At 40.4% G+C, this 22,087-nt stretch overlaps 1 protein-coding gene across 2 annotated transcripts; it reads right to left on the reverse strand.

Moving 5' to 3' along the window:
- Nucleotides 1-12: 12 nt before the first annotated feature.
- LOC128213249 (N-sulphoglucosamine sulphohydrolase-like) lies at nt 13-20,545 on the reverse strand. Of its 2 annotated transcripts, XM_052918819.1 has the most exons (8): nt 20,490-20,545; nt 17,750-17,856; nt 16,931-17,063; nt 13,564-13,697; nt 9,630-9,786; nt 8,541-8,779; nt 3,762-3,937; nt 13-1,949 (listed from the first exon to the last, which is right to left on the reverse strand). In XM_052918819.1, exons 2-8 carry the CDS (start codon nt 17,835-17,837, stop codon nt 1,347-1,349), a joined length of 1,530 nt encoding a protein of 509 aa, XP_052774779.1. In that variant the 5' UTR covers nt 17,838-17,856; nt 20,490-20,545; the 3' UTR covers nt 13-1,346. The 2 variants fall into 2 exon arrangements, with proteins under 2 accessions (XP_052774779.1, XP_052774778.1); XM_052918818.1 differs by lacking the exon at nt 20,490-20,545 and having other exon boundaries at nt 17,750-17,950.
- Between the last annotated feature and the right edge of the window lie 1,542 nt (nt 20,546-22,087).

The raw sequence follows: 22,087 nt of genomic DNA on the forward strand, positions 1-22,087 counted from the left end.
GTTACGCCTGTCTGTAAAAGAAGTATTTATTACAGTTTAATACTGTCAATACATATATTCTCACATGTAAACAGCAATACAAGGGTAATATGTATCGTATACTTATCTCACATGCATGTAAGATTAAAGCAATGTTAAAATATCTCCCCCGTTATTTTTAGCTTTGAATATTGCACGTTCTTCTCTTTAAAGCTGCACTCTCACAAATTTACCATTTTTACAACTTTTTTTTTTTTGTCTTGGAAAGTGCAAATTTTTGCGTAGATATCTGCAAACCAATGATATAACATTGCTGACAAAAAATCAGATCGTAGATTTTCATATTTCCGTTCGAAAATTAATGTTTTATGGCTTAAACCGTTGCTAACAGTTTAAGAAATACGCATAATACATCAATTTTTGAACTAAAAATAAAAATCTGCAATCTATTTTTTTGTCAGCAGTCTTATATAATTGGTTTCCATGGATTTTCGCAAAAAATGGCTCGTTCCAAGACAAAAAATAAAAAAGTTGTCAAAACGTTCAATCTGTGAGAGTGCAGCTTTAAATGATACATGTAGCCCCTTTCTTATTAATACGTATTTCTGTGTCTCCTATATTCAACCTATACTAAGTTCTTTAAAATAAAAATGTAACTGAAGTGGATTGTATGCAAAAATATTGAAATATACATGTACTGTACTATATATAGATAATTTATATATATTTATTGACTATCAAATCTATGGCATTGAAGACTCATGTCCATAGTTGTACTTCCGTTGGTTATCAGTGTTACACTATTAAAGCATATACAAAATGTATTTTCAAACAACTTGTTTGACATGTTAGTTATGCACCAGTCAATTGTAACCACGCCCCCCCCCCCCCCCAGGTCCGGTGGTATACCGGGGATAGCCCGGGAAATGGGCCGTGTTTCTACCTTTCAGGTGGCCCCGTAGTGCCGGGTGAATGCGGTGGTTTTGTCTTCGCTTTAAATATAGCGGGAATGGGCCTTACATAGGGTCCCTGGGGTGCGGGGGCATTTGACAGGGATTTTACCATTTGTTCGTCCCCGCAGGGCGGGGATTTTAGCCGGGGTTGGCTGGACCGAAAGTCAAACTCCCCGCTATTCCCCGGACCTGGGGGAGCCGTGGTTACAATTGACTGGTGCATTATGCCAAAGCTTAGCGTAGTTTATTTGAAATTGCAAGCCAGACTCTCCACTGAATATGCTTAAAACGGATTATCTTTAATCTTCATCTCACAATATACGTTTTGTGGTACTATCATTCATAAGAGGCCCTTATAATACACATACATGTACACGAAAGCTGATAAAAAAAATGATTTGTTCAGAATAGTTTTTATCCAAACATAAAGCCACTGTTAACGTTATTATACATGGAGTCGCAGGAATTCCCCTCTAGCACCGACCCCGGAAGGCATCTCCACGGATCTCCGGTAACCTCCAACCATTTCTCCAGTGACGTCATCATCGTCTTCATGACGTCATAATACGCGGACGACCCCACTAGGTTCTTCTGCTCGTGCGGATCAGAGGTCAAATTGAACAGTTGCCACTCGTCTCGATAGTAATATTTTTCTAACGTTGTTATCCATGGCAACGGCCTGCCTGACTCGGTTCTATTTAGAATGTCTAAAAATGTCGGATTTAGGTACAAATCTGTTGCCAATGGATACGGTGCTAGGAAATTCAAATTATGAATGAGTTTCATATTCTTCGTCCTCATTACCCGCATAGGATAGTTCATTGTCGCTTCATGAAATATGTGGCTGCTGAAAACGTGATCAAACGCTGGTGGCGGGTTTGGGGTCAATGCCCTTAAAAGGTATTTCCCCGTGATGCTGACTTGCAGGCCATTTAGCTTGTATTTTGGGAACGGAACCTGGAACCAGTCTAGAACAGTCGGAAGGATGTCCATTGTGCTGGCCATGGCGTCCGTCCGCTGAAACATAAATTGTTTACTGATTAGGTAATAAAATAATGCATATACTACTATGCAGTAAGAATGCGAGTAAGACTCGGTTCTTCGATTTTAAAATATAATTGCCCCTAGTCGAAGAGGAGGTTCTCCATTGGTTCAATCCACAGCTGGGGCGCCTCGTAGGTGGCGCTCATGAAGGAAACCAGTGACAATAAGCCACGAAACAGACTCGAATGGGAACGCAACAATTATCAACAGAGTCGCCATCTAATCGGAACACCTCGGCCATTATCCAACATAATTGACTATCTCGAAGCTTGCCGGAAGTGGCCGAATTATTACGATGGGGTCACTAAACGGTGGGAAAGCAATAACAAATCTGCCTGATTAGTCAAACAAGTTCTAAGATGCTTTCACCCAAATACAAATACAATTACAACGCTCATCTTGTTTCATGATTTTTTATTGAGTCTACATAGCTAGATGTAATTCAAAAGTGTATTTTTTAACAGGCAAATCTGTGCAATGATTTTCCTGTACCCTCACAGATTAACCATTTTTACAACTTTTTTGGTTTTGGAAAGAGCAAATTTTTGCGTAAATATCTTTAAACCAATGACATAAGATTAATGACAAACAATCAGATCGTAGTTTTTTATATTTCCGTTCGAAAATAAATGTTTTATGTCTTAAACCGTACGTTTTAAGAAAAATGCCTTAAACATCATTTTTTGAACTTAAATACAAATATCTGTGATCTAATTTTTGTCAGCAGCCTAATTTAACTGGTTTCCATGGATTTTCGCAAAAAATAGCTCGTTCCAAGACAAAAAATAAAAAAAGTTGTCAAAACGTTCAATCTGTGAGAGTGCAGCTTTAAATGGATTATTGGGAAGTGACGTCTTACTTTATGAACGAACTTACTTCTGCGGTCGCCGTAACTCCCTGCAAATGTGTTCGCGTAAATTTACCAAAAGGAAATGAACATTAAAGTATAACCTGTACGTCTCTTCAAGAGGACTGACCGGGCAATCCAATTTTTGCATTGGCGGACACAGTACTCCACGGATATTCCACTTTTCTTGCATACTAGTATTTCGGAAATAAATTGCTATAAATTGTTACAATATAACATATTTGGCCAATTTTTCAAAACGTTGTCTATGTTAAAAACGATGTTAATCATTGACAATGTTTACTTTTAAATATTTTCTGCTCTGGAAGTTTAATAGATATACTTGTGATCTAGTGTATTTCTAACTATATTTGTAACAACTGTTTCAGCGTTATGCACCAGTCAATTGTAACACGCCCCCCCCCCCCCCCCGGTCCGGGGGTATACCGTGGATAGCTGGGGAAATGTGCCGTGTTTTTACCTTCCAGGTGGCCCCGGAGTGCCGGGTGCATGCGGGGGTTTTGTCTTCGCGCCAAAATAGCGGGGAATGGGCCTTACCTAGGGTCCCTTTGGAGTGGGAGTATTTGGCGGGGATTTTACCAGCAGTTCGTCTCCGCAGGGCGGGGATTGTACCCGGCTTCGCTCGACCGTAAGTCAAAGTCCCCGCTATTCCCCGGACCTGGGGGCGTGGTTACAATTGACTGGTGCATTACTTGTTTCATTTAAATATGAGGATATCATCGGCTGTTTCACGTTTGCATTTAATTTTAACGTACCTCTGAACAATCGACCCATTAGTTCATAACATAAATAACAGTTTAGATCGAAGGATGGGGGTGCAAAAATGGTGGGAGGTTTTGTCCGGCTATGCAAAAATGGCGGAGATATTGCCATACATCCTGCCCATTGTACATTTTCTAAAATTCAAAGTTCGAGACCTTTCCCCAGGTATCGCGGTGGTACGGCGAGGAAATCATGAACGGTTCTCCCTGTCCAGGATCATATAGGTTCGTCTTGGCGAGCGGAAATGGAATCCCGTTGTCGGACGTAAACAGCACGAGAGTGTCATCTGCAAAACCCGCGTTCTCGAGTTCCTTCATAAACAGTCCGATTCCTGAAAGACGACAAGAATAAAGTATATGTTCCAAGTGATGTATAATTTTACAATTCCTGTCTTGAGCTGAAAAGGCAAACCCAATTATGACGTCCATGAAGGCGTGATAAGATATCTAATGAATGGATACTTTTTGCCGAGTTGAAAATATAAGCCATATTCTGCAATCTGAAATGTGCAGATCATAAGTATCTTCCATGGCAGAGAGTGTAAGATAGGTTTATTCCGACCCGAGCATAGGGTGTTTTGCGGAAACGAGGTTTACCGAGTTTCCGCAAAACACCCTGCGCGAGAGTCGGGATGAACCTATCTTACACGAGCGGCTATGGTAGATACTTTTTCTCCCACCTTAGTTAAACAAAATTAAGTAAAAATGTATTTTTTGCTGGAACTCTTTTGTGCTTAGTGAAAATAATTGCGTATGGATATGCGATAATTCGTGGTTGTCATGGATATGCGCGCAGTGATTCCGGTTATGTTAATAGTCAAATCGGCATTTAAATAGTTCTAAGGAAAGTGAAACATTATTGATAGGTGCGTGAAAACTGTTTTATGGTGACATTTGAAGCGAGAAATAATTATTTAGCGTTCTAAATATTGCCACAAAACAAGGTTCCCATGATGCTACAGACTACAGTCTTTAACAAGGGAGGTAATTACAATGTGACGACCATTAAAAAGGAGTTCAATACGGGCATTTTACCTTCGCCCGTGGGCAAGATTATAAGTATCTTCCATGGCAGAGAGTGTAAGATAGGTTCATCCCGACCCGAGCGTAGGGTGTTTTGCGGAAACGAGGTTTACCGAGTTTCCGCAAAACACCCTACGCTCGGGTCGGGATGAACCTATCTTACATGAGCGGCTATGGTAGGTGCTTTTTCTCCCACCTCAGTTAAACAAAAATAAGTAAAAATGTATTCTTTGCTGGAACTCTTTTGTGCTTATTGAAAATAATTGCGTAAGGATATGCGATAGCACGTGGTTGTCATGGATATGCGCGCAGTGATCGTGTTAATGTTAATAGTCAAATCGGTCTTTTTAAATAGTTCTAAGGAGAATGAAGCATTATTTCTTGAATGGTGCGTGACAACTGTTTTATGGTGACATTTGAAGCGAGAAATACTTAGTTAGCGTTCTAAATATTACCATAAGACAAGATTTCCTTGATGCAACTGACGACAGTCTTTAACAAGGCAGGTAATTATAATGTGGTGACCGTTAAAAAGAAGTTCCATACGGGCATTTTATCTTCGCCCGTGGGCAAGATAAGAATATCTAGCATGGTTAAATTATTGGATCTTCTTATCTGAGGTGGGAGAAAAGAATTTCTAGCATGGTTAAATTATTGGATCTACTTATCTGAGGTGGGAGAAAAATATTTCTTTTATCAAACACGAGTTACCTCCCCATAACTAAAACGTGACATACGTCACGTGGCCTTGACCTTTCAACTGCAGGGGCGAGTCCGTGGTTGAACGCTAGAGAGAATGCAAGTTGGACCGTGCACCCACCAATTTATATCTCAAATCGTGTTAACATTAAATTCACTTCAAGTGTGTTTTGTTTGTACGTGTTTTAACAATAAAAATGGGGATGGGGCGCCCTGGAATCAATAGTGAGTTGAGGACCCACGTTCGGTTTTTTCAAGTGGTGATCTTTAACAAAACTTACATTCTTCTAAGTACTTTCAAGTACAATAAAGATCTAAATGGATGTGGCTAAAAGAAGTACAGGCGAAGAGGTGCTCAATATTTTTGAAAAATACGATCAAACTTCAATTACTACATGATTGTACATGTAGTTACAACATTACGGCAGAAATGCGATAAATCATTGGCGAGTCAGTTTATTTTATGCTTTCCAGTGGTTTATAGAGATTTATCAGTGAAATAAAATTGATATCTCACAGCTTTAAACAGCGAAAATAACAAGAGATGTTTGTCAAACATTATGCCCCCCCTGAGCGCCATGTTGTCAGGATTATATGGACAATTGAATGAAATATGCATGGACCGAAATGACAGCTGATTTGTCGCTAACATTGTATGCCGTTGAGGCAGTTTTAAGATTATGACCATTCAAAGTTTGAGGATAGAGTGTGTTATGACCATGACCTTTGACTTTATGATCTCAAAATCCATAGTAGTCATCAGCTGGTCACCAAAAATCTAAATGTTAAGTTTGAGGGCCATGGGTGCAGGCATTGACTTAGTTATCACACAGACAAGCATTTTTCGTTCAAGGTCACTGTAACCTTGACCTTTGATCCAATGACCCCTTAAATCATAAGGGGTCATCTACAGGTCAGACACAACTCCAAGTCAAGTTTGAGGGCCATGGGTGCAGGCATTGTCCAATTATCGCATTCAAGGTCACTGTGAACCTGACCTTTGACCCAATGACTCCTAAAATCAATAAGGGTCATCTCCTGGTCAGGCCTAACTTACATGTCAAGTTTGATGATCATAGATTCAGGCATTGTTGAGAGATCACTGGGAAAAGATTTGCGTTAAAGGTTACTGTGACCTTGACCTTGGCCTGATGACCCCCAAAGTCAAGAGGAGTCATCTACTTGTCAGGCCCAACCTTCATGTCAAGTTTGATGACCATAGGTCCAGGAATTGTCGAGTTTGCTTTCAAGGTCACTGTGACCTTGACCTCCGACCCCTTAAATCAATAGGGGTCATCTACTGGTCAGGCCCAACCTCCAAGTCAAGATTGAGGGCCAAGGGCGCAGGCATTGTTGAGTTATCACTCGGGCAAACTTTTATCGTTCAAAGTCACTGTTACCTTGACCTTTGGCCCAATGACCCCTAAAATCAATATGGGCCATTTACTGGTCAGGCCCAACCTCCAATTCAAGTTTAATGGCCATGGGTGCAGGCATTGTCGAGTTATCACTCAGACAACCTTTTACCATTCAAGGTCTTTGTGACCTTGACCTTTGACCCGATTACCCAAAAACAATAGGGGTCATCTACTGGTCAGGCCCAACCTCCAAGTCAAGTTTGAGGGCCATAGGTGCAGGCATTGTCAAGTAATGACACGAACAACCTTTAACCATTCAAGGTCACTGTAACCTTGACCTTTGGCCCGATGACCCCCCAAAACAATAGGGGTCATCTACTGGTCAGGCCCAACCTCCAAGTCAAGTTTGAGGGCCATGGGTGTAGGCATTGTCGAGTTATCACATGGACAACTTTTTACCATTCAAGGTCACTGTGACCTTGACCTTTGGCCCGATGACCCCCCAAAACAATAGGGTTCATCTACTGGTCAGGCCCAACCTCCAAGTCAATTAGGAGGGCCATGGGTGCAGGCATTGTTGCGTTATCACTCGGACAACCTTTTACCATTCAATGTCACTATGATCTTGATCTTTGACCCGATGAGCCCCAAAAACAATAGGGGTCAGCTACTGGTCAGGCCCAACCTCCAAGTCAAGAATGAGGGCCAAGGGTGCAGGCATTGTCGAGTTATCACATGGACATCCTTTTACCATTCAAGGTCACTGAGACCTTGACCTTTGGCCCGATGACCCCCAAAAACAATAGGGGTCATCTAATGGTCAGGCCCAACTTCCATATCAAGTTTGATGACCATAGGTCTAGGCATGGTTGAGTTATCACTCGGACAAGCTTAAAATTATTTTATCATTAAAGGTCACTGTGACCTTCACCTTTGACCCGATGAGCCCTAAAATCAATAGACCCCCAAAGTCAAGAGGAGTCATCTACTGGTCAGGCCCAACCTTCATGTCAAGTTTGATGACCATACGTCCAGGAATTGTTGAGTTATCACTCGGACAAGCTTTGGTCTACCGACGGACCGACCGACCGACCGACCGACCGACCGACCGACCGACCGACATACCGACATGCCTGTGCAAAGCAATATACCCCTCTTCTTCGAAGGGGGGCATAATAATTTGATATTTTTACTGATTTGAAACTTTAGCCCGTTCGTCCAAATCAAACCCAGCACCTACAGGGTAAGGACACAATTTCACCGACGTCACTTCCGAAATGACGTTACGTTCGGATACAATTAGAAGCGATCCTTTGAAAAAAATGCACTTACATGCCGTTTAATATCCTTTTTATGCATATAGTAAGAAAAATGTTTATTTCAATGTAAGATCGTACTATATTTTATATCTTTAATTTTGTTTGTTTATTTCAGTTTAAGATCACAATTTGTTTCACGTGGTGAACCCCAAAAGTGACTATTACACTCGTGGATGTGCTCACTCGGTGATATAAATTACGATCTTATACTGAAACAAAAACTTATCCTCTATCTATAATTATATTATTCAGTGAATATAAGCATGTATGTATGTATGCATGTATGTATGCCATGATCCAGGATATGACATTATATTGACACACTGTAGGGGCTAACCTCGAGGGCACACGCCCCCCATTCACCATGAACCCCCTAAATTAGATGTAAACAAATCAATGAGCGTTTTGTGGACCTTTTTATACAGTACTTTTGGTATAATCTATGCATTATTTCTCTGCCATATTGCCATTTAATATTCACTTTGACATCTTTAAGACCCCGGCCACACACCACTGGTCTACTGGTGCATGTATACCTTGGTCAAACCGGCTGTACGTTTTATACATGTTCACCAGGTCTCCCCGCGTCGCCGGCGTGTCAGGCAAAAAGTACGGAATCTCCACGTCCTCCGGTCGGTACACTTCTGGTTTCCAGTCGGGGATGACGCCAGTTCCGGGCGTCATGCCGTCCCCGAACTTGTCACAAAAGTCCCCCAGTTTCCCGCCCGTTGCGCAACGGTGAATGTCAAAAATACCGATATACAACAGGAATGGCCTGCAGACAGAAACAATAATGAAATGTCAACGATATAACCCAACACAAATGCAAGAGCATCGCATATGAAGGACGAAGCTCGTCTGTTTATTTCCTCCACGTTCCAAGGGGCACAACTCTAGACATATGTTCAAATAGAGTGAAGATACTTATTGACCATACGCGTATTATCATTGCTAATACCTTCATCACCTTTCAAACGAATAACATTTTGTGGAGTATTTCGTAGTTGCTTTGTATCATTGAATACTTAATTGTCGGGCATCCACGGTACTCGAGTACGCTCTCCTATTTCTGTACTACTTCACAGTGCATGGTTATATCCATGGTCACAAAAATGCCGCCATAACTTACTCCATTGTCGGTAATCATGCCAAGAAACACAGTTCCGATATACATGGCCACTAAACGCAAGCTCCACTAGTTATCGGTGGAGCAAACGGAAAATGAGCTGTCGACAATTACATGGTACAGCTGTGCCTTGTGTTTACTTCTACACACGTGAGTATGATTTGATTATTGTATAAAAAATAAGTAAGGACGTACGAGTATTCCGAAGAGCGGAGAATGTGGAACCTTGTAAGAACACCTTTACTGCTGGTCGGCTACGATTTCCTTTTAACATTGTGCGAACTGTGGTGCCCAAACTGTGGTAGTGCCAGGAGCTTTGCACCACCGGTAAGTGGACAGATGGAGCTGGTGTTTAGTGGCCATGTATATCTGAATTGTGTATCGTGGCCTGAGTACCGACGATGGAGTTAGTTATGCAAATTTCTTTTTTTAATAAATTCTTTTCTGTTTTAACTTTTAAAGAATAACAAGAAAGTCTTTTTAAAAAGAGTAAACCCACCTCGAGTCATTCCTAGACTGATTAAGGAACTCGCGCACGTAATGTTTCATGCAAGTGATATTGCGACCAACTTGTAATAACGGATAGTGTTCTCCCGTGACTTCATAGTCGAACTTGTAAACGGAGTCGGGCCCTAGGTGCTTCTTGCCGATAATTCCTGAAAATATATCAAATTGCCAATAAGACCACAACACCTAAATTTAAACAGTTGTGTCATTGATGATTTAAAGCTGCACTCTCACAGATTGACCGCCATTACAACTTTTTTTTAAAAAAATGTCTTGGAATTAGCCAATTTTTGCATAAATATCTTGAAACCAATGATACAAGACTGCTGACAAAAAGATCAGATCGCTGTTTTGTTTTCATATTTACATTCGAAAATTGATGTTTTATGGCTAAAAGCGTTACTAACGCTTAATAAAAATGATTTTATTACGGCAGTTTTACAAAACAATTGAGATCTGTTCTATTGTGAGTTATCTTATAGCCAAGCAGTGCATTGAGGGCAGTTATACCAAAATCTGTTGAGTGTGAGACAAAATCTAAAACAAAAGTCAAAACAATATATCTGTGCGAGTGAAGCTTTAACATATCATACATTTGGCCCGATTGTTCAAAACGTTGTTAAAGTTTAAGAGGTGAAATATTTTGTGATCAGTATTTTCCCTGGTATTCCACATAGGGCCTTATCGGTTGTCGTTACCAACACCACATCGCAGGCAAAGCTGGGTTTGCGACATGCATTGATAAATGATCATGTGCTCATATATTTAAGTAAAGCATGCATAGCTTAATCAGTTGTCTCACTGTTTGTGTAAAGTATCGCAGATCACGTGTGTCCGTAAAAGTTTGAGAGTATTAACGATTTGAAAGTTAACAATGATCCAGTTAATAGCGTTGTAGGCTGGAACAACGTTTTAAACAATAGGCCATGTGTAGGGTCTAATGTCGATTTATCATACTATACGGCATCAAACATTATTCTTGCAAAAACTTCCTGGAACATATGGTATGGTATGTGACACGTTGTCAATCGCCTTAATGCCTCCTTTCAAAACTGCGTAAACTAAAAAGCTTCGGTTCTAACATGATTTCTGCAATAATACATACAATATACTTCACAAAAAGTCGGGTTCAATGTGATTCTTGCCAATAAACCAGAAGCAAATACATATGTAGTCTGTTTCAACCTGTTTATCGCAAATAACACCTGAAATAAATCACACAAGTGGTCGGATCCGACGTTCTTCATGCCAATAATACCTAAAACACATCACACAAGTAGTCGGGTCCGACGTTCTTCATGCCAATAATACCTGAAACACATCACACAAGTAGTCGGGTCCGACGTTCTTCAAGCCAATAATACCTGAAACACATCACACAAGTCGTCGGATCCGACGTGCTTCATGCCAATAACACCTGAAACACATCATACAAGTAGTCGGGTCCGACGTGCTTCATGCCAATAACACCTGAAATATATCACACAAGTAGTCCGATCCGACGTGCTTCATGCCAATACTACCTGAAACATATCACACAAGTAGTCGGATCGAACGTGCTTCAGCTAATAACACATGAAACACATCACACAAGTAGTCGGGTCCGACGTTCTACATGCCAATAATACCTGAAACATATCACACAAGTCGTCGGGTCCGACGTTCTTCATGCCAATAATACCTGAAACACATCACACAAGTCGTCGGGTCCGACGTTCTTCATGCCAATAACACCTGAAAGACATCACACAAGTAGTCGGGTCCGACGTTCTTCATGCCAATAACACCTGAAAGACATCACACAAGTCGTCGGATCCGACGTGCTTCATGCCAATACTACCTGAAACATATCACACAAGTAGTCGGATCGAACGTGTTTCATGCCAATACTACCTGAAAGACATCACACAAGTCGTCGGATCCGACGTGCTTCATGCCAATACTACCTGAAACATATCACACAAGTAGTCGGGTCCGACGTTCTTCATGCCAATAACACCTGAAACACATCACACAAGTAGTCGGGTCCGACGTTCTTCATGCCAATAACACCTGAAACACATCAAACAAGTAGTCGGGTCCGACGTGCTTCATGCCAATAACACCTGAAACACATCACACAAGTCGTCGGGTCCGACGTTCTTCATGCCAATAACACCTGAAAGACATCACACAAGTAGTCGGGTCGGACGTTCTTCATGCCAATAACACCTGAAAGACATCACACAAGTAGTCGGATCGAACGTGCTTCATGCCAATAATACCTGAAACATATCACCCAAGTAGTCGGATCCGACGTGCTTCATGCCATTACTACCTGAAACATATCACACAAGTAGTCGGATCGAACGTGCTTCATGCCATTACTACCTGAAACATATCACACAAGTAGTCGGATCCGACGTGCTTCATGCCATTACTACCTGAAACATATCACACAAGTAGTCGGATCCGACGTGCCTCATGCCATTACTACCTGAAACATATCACACAAGTAGTCGGATTGAACGTGCTTCATGCCATTACTACCTGAAACATATCACACAAGTAGTCGGATCGAACGTGCTTCATGCCAATAATACCTGATACATATCACCCAAGTAGTCGGATCCGACATGCTTCATGCCATTGCTACCTGAAACATATCACACAAGTAGTCGGATCCGACGTGCTTCATGCCATTACTACCTGAAACATATCACACAAGTAGTCGGATCCGACGTGCTTCATGCCATTACTACCTGAAACATATCACACAAGTAGTCGGATCCGACGTGCTTCATGCCATTACTACCTGAAACATATCACACAAATAGTCGGATCCGACGTGCTTCATGCCATTACTACCTGAAACATATCACACAAGTAGTCGGATCCGACGTGCTTCATGCCAATACTACCTGAAACATATCACACAAGTAGTCGGATCCGACGTGCTTCATGCCAATACTACCTGAAACATATCACACAAGTAGTCGGATCCGACGTGCTTCATGCCATTACTACCTGAAACATATCACACAAGTAGTCGGATCCGACGTGCTTCATGCCAATACTACCTGAAACATATCACACAAGTAGTCGCGGATCCGATGTGCTTCATGTCAAAAATACCTGAAACATATCACACAAGTAGTCGCGGATCTGATGTGCTTCATGTCAAAAATACCTGAAACATATCACACAAGTAGTCGCGGATCTAATGTGCTTCATGTCAAAAATACCTGAAACATATCACACAAGTAGTCGCGGATCCGATGTGCTTCATGTCAAAAATACCTGAAACATATCACACAAGTAGTCGCGGATCTTATGTGCTTCATGTCAAAAATACCTGAAACATATCACACAAGTAGTCGCGGATCTAATGTGCTTCATGTCAAAAATACCTGAAACATATCACACAAGTAGTCGCGGATCCGATGTGCTTCATGTCAAAAATACCTGAAACATATCACACAAGTAGTCGCGGATCTGATGTGCTTCATGTCAAAAATACCTGAAACATATCACACAAGTAGTCGCGGATCTGATGTGCTTCATGTCAAAAATACCTGAAACATATCACACAAGTAGTCGCGGATCTGATGTGCTTCATGTCAAAATTACCTGAAACATATCACATAAGTAGTCGGATCCAATGTGCTTCATGTCAAAAAACCTGAAACTTATCACAGCTGAAACATATCACAGACGTAGTCAGGTCCAACTTGCTTTTCAAAACATGTATGAAACACTCCCGAGTCCCTTTCTTTGGTAGAAACCAGTTTGCATGGGGGTGGGGTGAGGGACTTTGGCGAGTTTCGAATAATTCCTTTGTAAAGAGGCGGGCAACTATACCACTAGACCATTCTAACCCGAGAGTTGAAGGGTGAGTCGAGAGGCAAACATCCTAACTACATATACCAACCCATTAACCTCTTTACCTGTGCGGATGTTGTTTTTGCCGAGAATGACAGGAAGGCTCATGACGTTATCAAATGAATTGAAGTGATGGACGCTGTGGTGAAGGCCGTACATGCCGTTCTGGTGAACTGGAAGTCCCGTCAACACCACCGACCTGTGATAATGTATATGTTAGAAAAATATACATATTTGTATTATACATGTGTCATACATATACTATATATTATGATTCTATATGTTACAGTATATTATATATAGCTATAGGGGAGATTTCAATGGTTTCACGTGAACATAATGGCGGCTTCTGATGGTTAATTTAAAGTAATTTTAAATGGTGTAACTCCGTACGTTACTGTAAGCTTTGTAGCGCCAACATTAATAACGTAAAATTGGTAATGAATTATGCGGTCTCTATGTGAATGAACTATGCGGTCTCTATGAGTAATGAACAATGCGGTCTCTATGAGTAATGAACTATGCGGTCTCTATGAGTAATGAACTATGCGGTCTCTATGAGTAATGAACTATGCGGTCTCTATGAGTAATGAACTATGCGGTCTCTATGAGTAATGAACAATGCGGTCTCTATGAGTAATGAACAATGCGGTCTCTATGAGTAATGAACAATGCGGTCTCTATGAGTAATGAACTATGCGGTCTCTATGAGTTATGAACTATGCGGTCTCTATGAGTAATGAACTATGCGGTCTCTATGAGTAATGAACTATGCGGTCTCTATGAGTAATGACCTATGTATGCGGTCTCTATGCATAAAGAACTATGCGGTCTCAACGCGTAATGAACTAGGCGGCCTCTATGCTTGATGAACTATGCGGTCTCAACGCGTAATGAACTAGGCGGTTTCTATGCTTGATGAACTATGCGGTCTCAACGCGTAATGAACTAGGCGGCCTCTATGCTTGATGAACTATGTGGTCTCAACGCGTAATGAACTAGGCGGCCTCTATGCTTGATGAACTATGCGGTCTCAACGCGTAATGAACTAGGCGGCCTCTATGCTTGATGAACTATGCGGCCTCTATGCTTGATGAACTATGCGGTCTCAACGCGTAATGAACTAGGCGGCCTCTATGTGTAATGAACTATGCGGTCTCTGTGCGTAATGAACTATGCGGCCTCTATGCTTGATGAACTATGCGGTCTCAACGCGTAATGAACTAGGCGGCCTCTATGCTTGATGAACTATGCGGTCTCTATGAGTAATGACCTATGTATGCGGTCTCTATGCGTAATGAACTATGCGGCCTCTATGCGTAATGAACTATGCGGCCTCTATGCTTGATGAACTATGCGGTCTCAACGCGTAATGAACTAGGCGGCCTCTATGCTTGATGAACTATGCGGTCTCAACGCGTAATGAACTAGGCGGCCTCTATGCTTGATGAACTATGCGGTCTCAACGCGTAATGAACTAGGCGGCCTCTATGCGTAGTGAACTATGCGGTCTCAACGCGTAATGAACTAGGCGGCCTCAACGCGTAATGAACTAGGCGGCCTCTATGCGTAGTGAACTATGCGGTCTCAACGCGTAATGAACTAGGCGGCCTCAACGCGTAATGAACTAGGCGGCCTCTATGCGTAGTGAACTATGCGGTCTCAACGCGTAATGAACTAGGCGGCCTCAACGCGTAATGAACTAGGCGGCCTCTATGCGTAATGAACTATGCGGCCTCTATAATAATAATAATAATAACAACTTTATTTAACGAAGGTTACATACTAAGTGTACAATCATTACAGACATACTACTTATTTCCAGCATGGCCTTCACACAAAAAGTATTACAAAAACACATGTACTATACATATTAAGCAACATACAAAACATACATTCACACTATCACTATCATACATTTCTTCGACAAACACAACTCAGTTTAATATGATGATTATAAATTGCAATAATTTCATACTGTAAATAATGTAGATATATTCAGTAAAACCACATTCAATCAATATATTTACATATTTGGTAGTATCCATTACAAGTTGTTGCAAGAATGTCATATACGTACATTAACACAATTCATGTAAACAATGAACTATTTATTATAATGTGATTTAAATAAAGTGTCAAGATTTTTTGTTCATGTGATAAAATTATTTTGCCAATAAGTAGCCTTTTAATGCATGTTTAAAGGCTGGTAGCTTATCTTGACATTTTATGTATGTAGGAAGATTATTCCAAATTTTCATCGCTTTATAGGCAAATGTATTTTTGATATAGTTTGTTCTAGGTTTTACAACAAAAAGATCCTTGTTTTCTGAAGAACACAAGTTATAGTGCTCATTTTTGGCAAATGTTAACAATTCTGTGAAGTACGAAGTATGTGTAATGAACTATGCGGTCTCAACGCGTAATGAACTAGGCGGCCTCTATGTGTAATGAACTATGCGGTCTCTGTGAGTAGTGAACTATGCGGTTTCTATTTATGATGAACTTTGTAGCATCTATGCGTAATGAACAATGCGGTCTCCATGCGTAATGAACTATCCGGTCTCTATGCGTAATGAACTATGCGGCCTTTATGCGTAATGAACTATGCGGCCTGTTCATTACGCGGCCTCTATGCGTAATGAACTATCCGGTCTCTATGCGTAATGAACTATGCGGCCTCTATGCGTAATGAACTATGCGGCCTTTTCATTACGCGGCCTCTATGCTTAATGAACTATGCGGCCTCTATGCGTAATGAACTATGCGGACTCTATGCTTAATGAACTATGCGGCCTGTTCATTACGCGGCCTCTATGCTTAATGAACTATGCGGCCTCTATGCGTAATGAACTATGTATGCGGTCTCTATGCGTAATGAACTATGCGGCCTCTATGCGTAATGAACTATGCGGCCTCTATGCGTAATGAACTATGCGGCCATATACATGAGTAGGTCTTTTTGATAATGGAAGTATGTGAATATTTTCCATAAATACTATCTTCTTATCAACACATTCAATTTAATGTTAAATGCTTCATGAACTTCACACTATGTCACTGAATGAGACCGATACCCCCTTTGCAGTACACGTATACACAAAGACTTAAACATTGGCGATATGATAACATAGTATTAATCTAACAGTATACTTTTAAAATAAGGACTCTTTTTTCTTATTAACATATAGAAATTAACTCAGAGATAGAACTCAATTATTGCAGCAGTTAGTTATAATATGATTAAAATCATATCCTCAAAATACGCTCTGCATCAGGATCTGAGGACGACCAATAAAACGCCTCTTTCTGACGACTTTTCCGACAGCCAATTAGTGGCCTTGTTTTAAATCGTTTAAAGTGAAGGCAAATCGTTCACACTAGTCAAATCACAGCTAGTAATTAAGTTCTTGCTATAAACATGTAGTTTACCGGCTCGGGGAACAGCTACTGACGGAAGTGAACCCGTTGTTGAAAACGAGGCTCCGTGCGGCTAGGGCGTCCACGTTCGGAGATTTGATTTTCCGGTTTCCGTAGGCGCCAAACTGGAAGCCCACGTCATCTCCTGGATAAAAAGTACATACATGAACGTTATATTTTGTATTTCGGATAAGTCGAATCTTCGTTATCTCCTATTTTCCTAGGTCGCAACGTATTCGACATAGCGAGTTTTTACTGTATGAACTTTTCCGAAATTATACAATCGTCAATCACAAGTCGAAATAGTTTTACACTTTTCATAATGCAAATATAAATAATGTAACAAATCCGTATAAAAAGTATTCAAAGTCATGCTTACTGTAATAAGACAACAACTCGATTAATAAGACTTAAATCACAACGGCTTCACAGTAGACGATAGCGCATAACGCCAGAAAATGCGACCCATTTACTTCTTAAAACTAACATAATCAAAACCTTGACCTTTGATTTAGGAACCTTGTTCGCCAACAGTAGATTGGTATATTGGTGGAAATAAGTTTCGAACGCCCCCGCGTTGAGAGCAATGCGCGTATCTGTCGAACAATCTTTCTTAGTGTGACCTTGACCTTTGAGTGAGGAGGCTTGGTCGCCTCAATGAGGTGGACATTTCGAGGAATGCCTGTAAAACTGTAAACCATGACACCTAAGCATGAAGACTGTGGTTCCGATTCCCAACGAAGAAATAAATTAAATATCGTCCCCATCTACACAGAAAACATAAAATCACACCGATCTGTATTTTTAAATAATAATGCTTAATTTACCTACCTAGCAGTATAAGGACATTCTTGCTCTCCGCAAGTTCAATGATGCAGGAAATCAACACGATAAAATCCAGAAAGAGCGAACTATTCATGGCACAGCGGAAGTCTTCTCTGGAAGATGTAAAATACTTGAAAAAAGGGACTTTTACACCATTTTATGCAAACAAATGTACGTTTATATATAAACTAATTGTCGTATATAAAATGTCGCACACAAACAGCAGAGGCCAGACGATTATAAGCTGTATATGTAAAGGAAATCAATGAAAGCTTCTGCGTATAAATAAGTATTGTGGCATTGTCGACAAATATAGGTTAAAATAATAAACAAAGGCACGGACCAACGGTTTAAAGGTCCGTGACAATGGCCAGAAGATTTAAGATACATGGATTAATAAAAATGAAATTTATCGATATTATGTATCTAAATGTTTAATTACCATAGGTATTTTAAATATTTCTTTCATTTCGCTCGCTCGCTCCAATATCATCTTTTTTCAGAAAAGAATGAAGCTTTGATGACTAAAATCCTACTGTTACAACGATTGAACGAACAAGCGGTTATTGATAAATTATGGCGCATTCACACCATAACGTATAACAGTAACTTATGCCGACGCATGATATGAGATTTTTTAACCAATATGCTGGTAAACGTTGACATAAGTTAGTGGTAGGTTTGGTATAAGTCGTATACGTTAAAGGCACGCTGGTATAAGCTGGCATACGTTGTTTAACGTATAGGCCAAAATATTTCATTGTACATGCACAAAAAAATTGGCGTATGCGAACGTCCTCTTCGTTTGTTAGACATACGCTAGAGATACGATAGGCATACGATAGGCATACGTTAGACGTACGTTGAACATGCGTTAGACATACGCTAGACTTACGTTAAATACGGTAGAGCTAGAGGTAGGTTTCTCATACGTCAAGATACGTTGGCACGAATATGTACTGTACAGCTAACTTATTGATAACCTATAAATAACTTACTCCTAACCTATATCTGACGTATCTGCAACGCATAATAATGTATTCAGACGTATAAGACGGTTTTCTGAAGAAGGAGTAACTTATTGAACGTGTTTCCACCGTACAACTTGAGGATGCTGACGGGCTTCCACAACAATAACAACTAGTCGTTCTCCATCATCAGTAAGACATTACTGATTTAGCATTTCACCAGATACGTGCCAATAGGATGAGGAAGAGGAGAAGAGGCCAACGACGACAGAAAGTCTGAGTCAGACCATGGATCTAAAGGCGACGGTAGTTTGGCCTGTACGGCCAGCTCCTGGTGGAACTCCGAAACGAGTACCAAGCATCTATCAAGAGCTGAATGGGGGGGGGGGGGTCAACCGAGATCTTAGACGAGCTAGCCAAAGGTCCAGGATAACCAAGCAAAACCCCCAACTCGTACAGGGAGCACATGGGGTCTAGCATGAGGCCTGTCCCGACTATGCGTCACATACCCTCTTGAAGCAAGTATAAAATTCGGTTTTAGGGTCCCGTCACAATCTGAAAAGCCATCATTGATGAATAAAAGGACGAGGTGATGATTTTGCTCCATCACTCCTTGTGGATGGCGTGCAATTGCTGACAAGTTCTATGAAAAGTGGAACTTCCCTCATACATGTGGAGCACTAGAACGGAAACATATTGCCTGTCGATGTCCTCCAAAGACTGAGTCCATGTCCTACAACTATAAAGGTTTCTACTTCCATACCTTGTCTTTCTCGTCACTCCTTTTATAGTCCGTCATCTCCAGATTGTCTTGGAGGAACTAAATCACGAGCTCCTCTTCCTCATCCGCTTCAACAAAAGATGTACGGAAGGCAAGGAAACCGTCACCGGCAGGAAGAGAGGGAGAGCGTGTTGACAAGAAGCGGCCGCAAAACATGCGCATCATGAGCAGGTAAATCGGCGGCTTTGGACGATGATGGTGCGGATGATGGTGAGAAGGAAGGTGTATATATGGTTTCTTCTTGCCTCTACCTCGGCTCCTGGTAGACTTCTTGGATGTCATTTTGATGTTGATAGCTGGCTGACTTCATAAGTATATGAATGCGGTTCTGTATAGATCAGCGCTGTATTTAAGTACAAAACGTCACAGTTATGTACAAAACGTCGTCGGCAACACGCCAAGCGCGATGCGCGTAGGTTTATCATAAGTTAGTCATACCTTGTGCATAAGTCGATAACGCTGGCCATCGGTTGTGATACGCTGTCATTAGTTTTACATATATATACGTATATATTTATACATTTAGTTAGTGATAGGCTACTAAGGGTACATGCGGAGTTCGGGACTGGATTGTTTACGGATGAGAGGAACGTGATATGCGGAATTGCGGAGCCCGGACTGCGAGATTTCTAGATGCGGACTGCGGAAATTCGGACCGCGGCGCGCGTGAATTGAGGTTTGTATACGTTAAGTTTTGATGCTCTTTTCAGGCTAATTCCGTTATCTTCTTTATTTCTGAACTATATCAATCAATATATCATTTAATCAATCAATCAATCAATCAATCAATCAATCAATCAATCAATCAATCAATCAATCAATCAATCAATCAATCAATCAATCAATCAATCAATCAATCAATCAATCAATCAAACAAACGTAATAATAACTAATAGCTTTAGTTTCCGATGAATATATGGACGAAACGTTAGATAATGCTACCTACATGCGTTTAACATACATTTTCTTTGTTTAAGTAAATATAGTATATATGTACCATCAAAAGAATGCACTACACAATATGTACATCCTGTGTAGAGAAAATACCTCGCAATGAACAAATATATGTTTCATTTATTTATGGACGATAAATGACTATGAATAGTATCAGGTCACATGTAACATCTGTGAACAAATATTTATTACTTTTGCAATCTGAGCCTAATTTCATCGAAAAATGTAACATTAGCTATCTGATATTGATAGAAGGAGAATATCAGGAGTGGATCCAGGATTTGACGTTAGAGTGGGCGTAACTTAGGGGCGTATCCATTTGATTTGCACCCTCAGAACCAATTCACGGTTTTTGATTTAAAATGTTGGTTTTTGGGGGATAGTCCCCCCAAGAACATTTTGCATTTTGGGCGTAACTTATTATTTTTTTTCTCTTATATTGAAATACAAAGTAAACTTGGTCGATTTTTTGGTGGGTTGTGGGTGCGGTAGGGGAGCGCCCCCTTGGATGCGCTAGTGAATATATGTTTATTTAACATGAACGGAGAGTCGATCGTCCTCTGAAATGTCAAATTTCTGTTTACTAGGGCAGTAGAATATCAGAATTAGAATGGCTATATATTTATACACTGATTACATACGATATATGTTATGCTACAAAGGATTGTGTTCACAGAAATTATTTTTCCGCACAGTTTATGCTATGATACATAAAATCAGCTTTACTCGTGTCTAGTAGAAACGACACGTGCTAAAAGAACTACTTTCCTAAGAAAAGTAGAGCCTTAAATTGTAGCATATAACAAAATATTATTAAACAACAATATAAAGAAAACATATATTGGTAATATAAATGCTCGTACGTTTCAGATAGATATAAACACGTCCTTTTTTATTTCGGAAACATATAGACATCATAATCAAATGCGTGTGTCAAGCAGAAATGTCACAAGTGCTACGCAGTTTAATGAACGCTTTATAAACTATACTTGTTACGTATTCGTGTCTGATCGTTGAGATTTTGATCAGATTCACTATCTGCTTGATTATATTTTGCCAATTTATTATATAAATGCAAACTTTTTAGAAGTCATTGAATTATATCCTCATCGGATATGCCGGTTGCGATGCGATGTCGCATGGTTGAAATTAAAACATCCATATTTGGAACTTCAAATAAATGCAAATTCATATGATTCCTGTTCCTGTATTTACGTGAAAAAACAACAACTTTTAACCAAACGATATAGCTTTTTATATCAATGTGTGAAATATAATTAAAGAACCTTTTCGAAAAAGTGTGAGACTGGCTATGTACTCCTGCTTATCAGGCACGAAATCTTGCAAGATTGAAAACGTCACTTTCTCCCACCTAAGATAAGTAGATCCAATAATTTAACCATGCTAGAAATTCTTATCGTGCCCACGGGCGAAGATAAAATGCCCGTATGGAACTCCTTTTCAAATGGTCGCCACATTGTAATTACTTCCCTTGTTGAAGACAGTCGTCTGTAGCATCATAGAAACCTTGTCTTGTGGCAATATTTAGAATGCTTATTAACTATTTCTCGCTTCAAATGTCACCGTAAAAAAAGTTTTCACGCATATTTCAAGAAATAATGCTCCACTCTCATCAGAACT

The sequence above is a fragment of the Mya arenaria genome, chromosome 13, assembly GCF_026914265.1.
Source record: "Mya arenaria isolate MELC-2E11 chromosome 13, ASM2691426v1".
NCBI lineage: Eukaryota > Metazoa > Mollusca > Bivalvia > Myida > Myidae > Mya > Mya arenaria.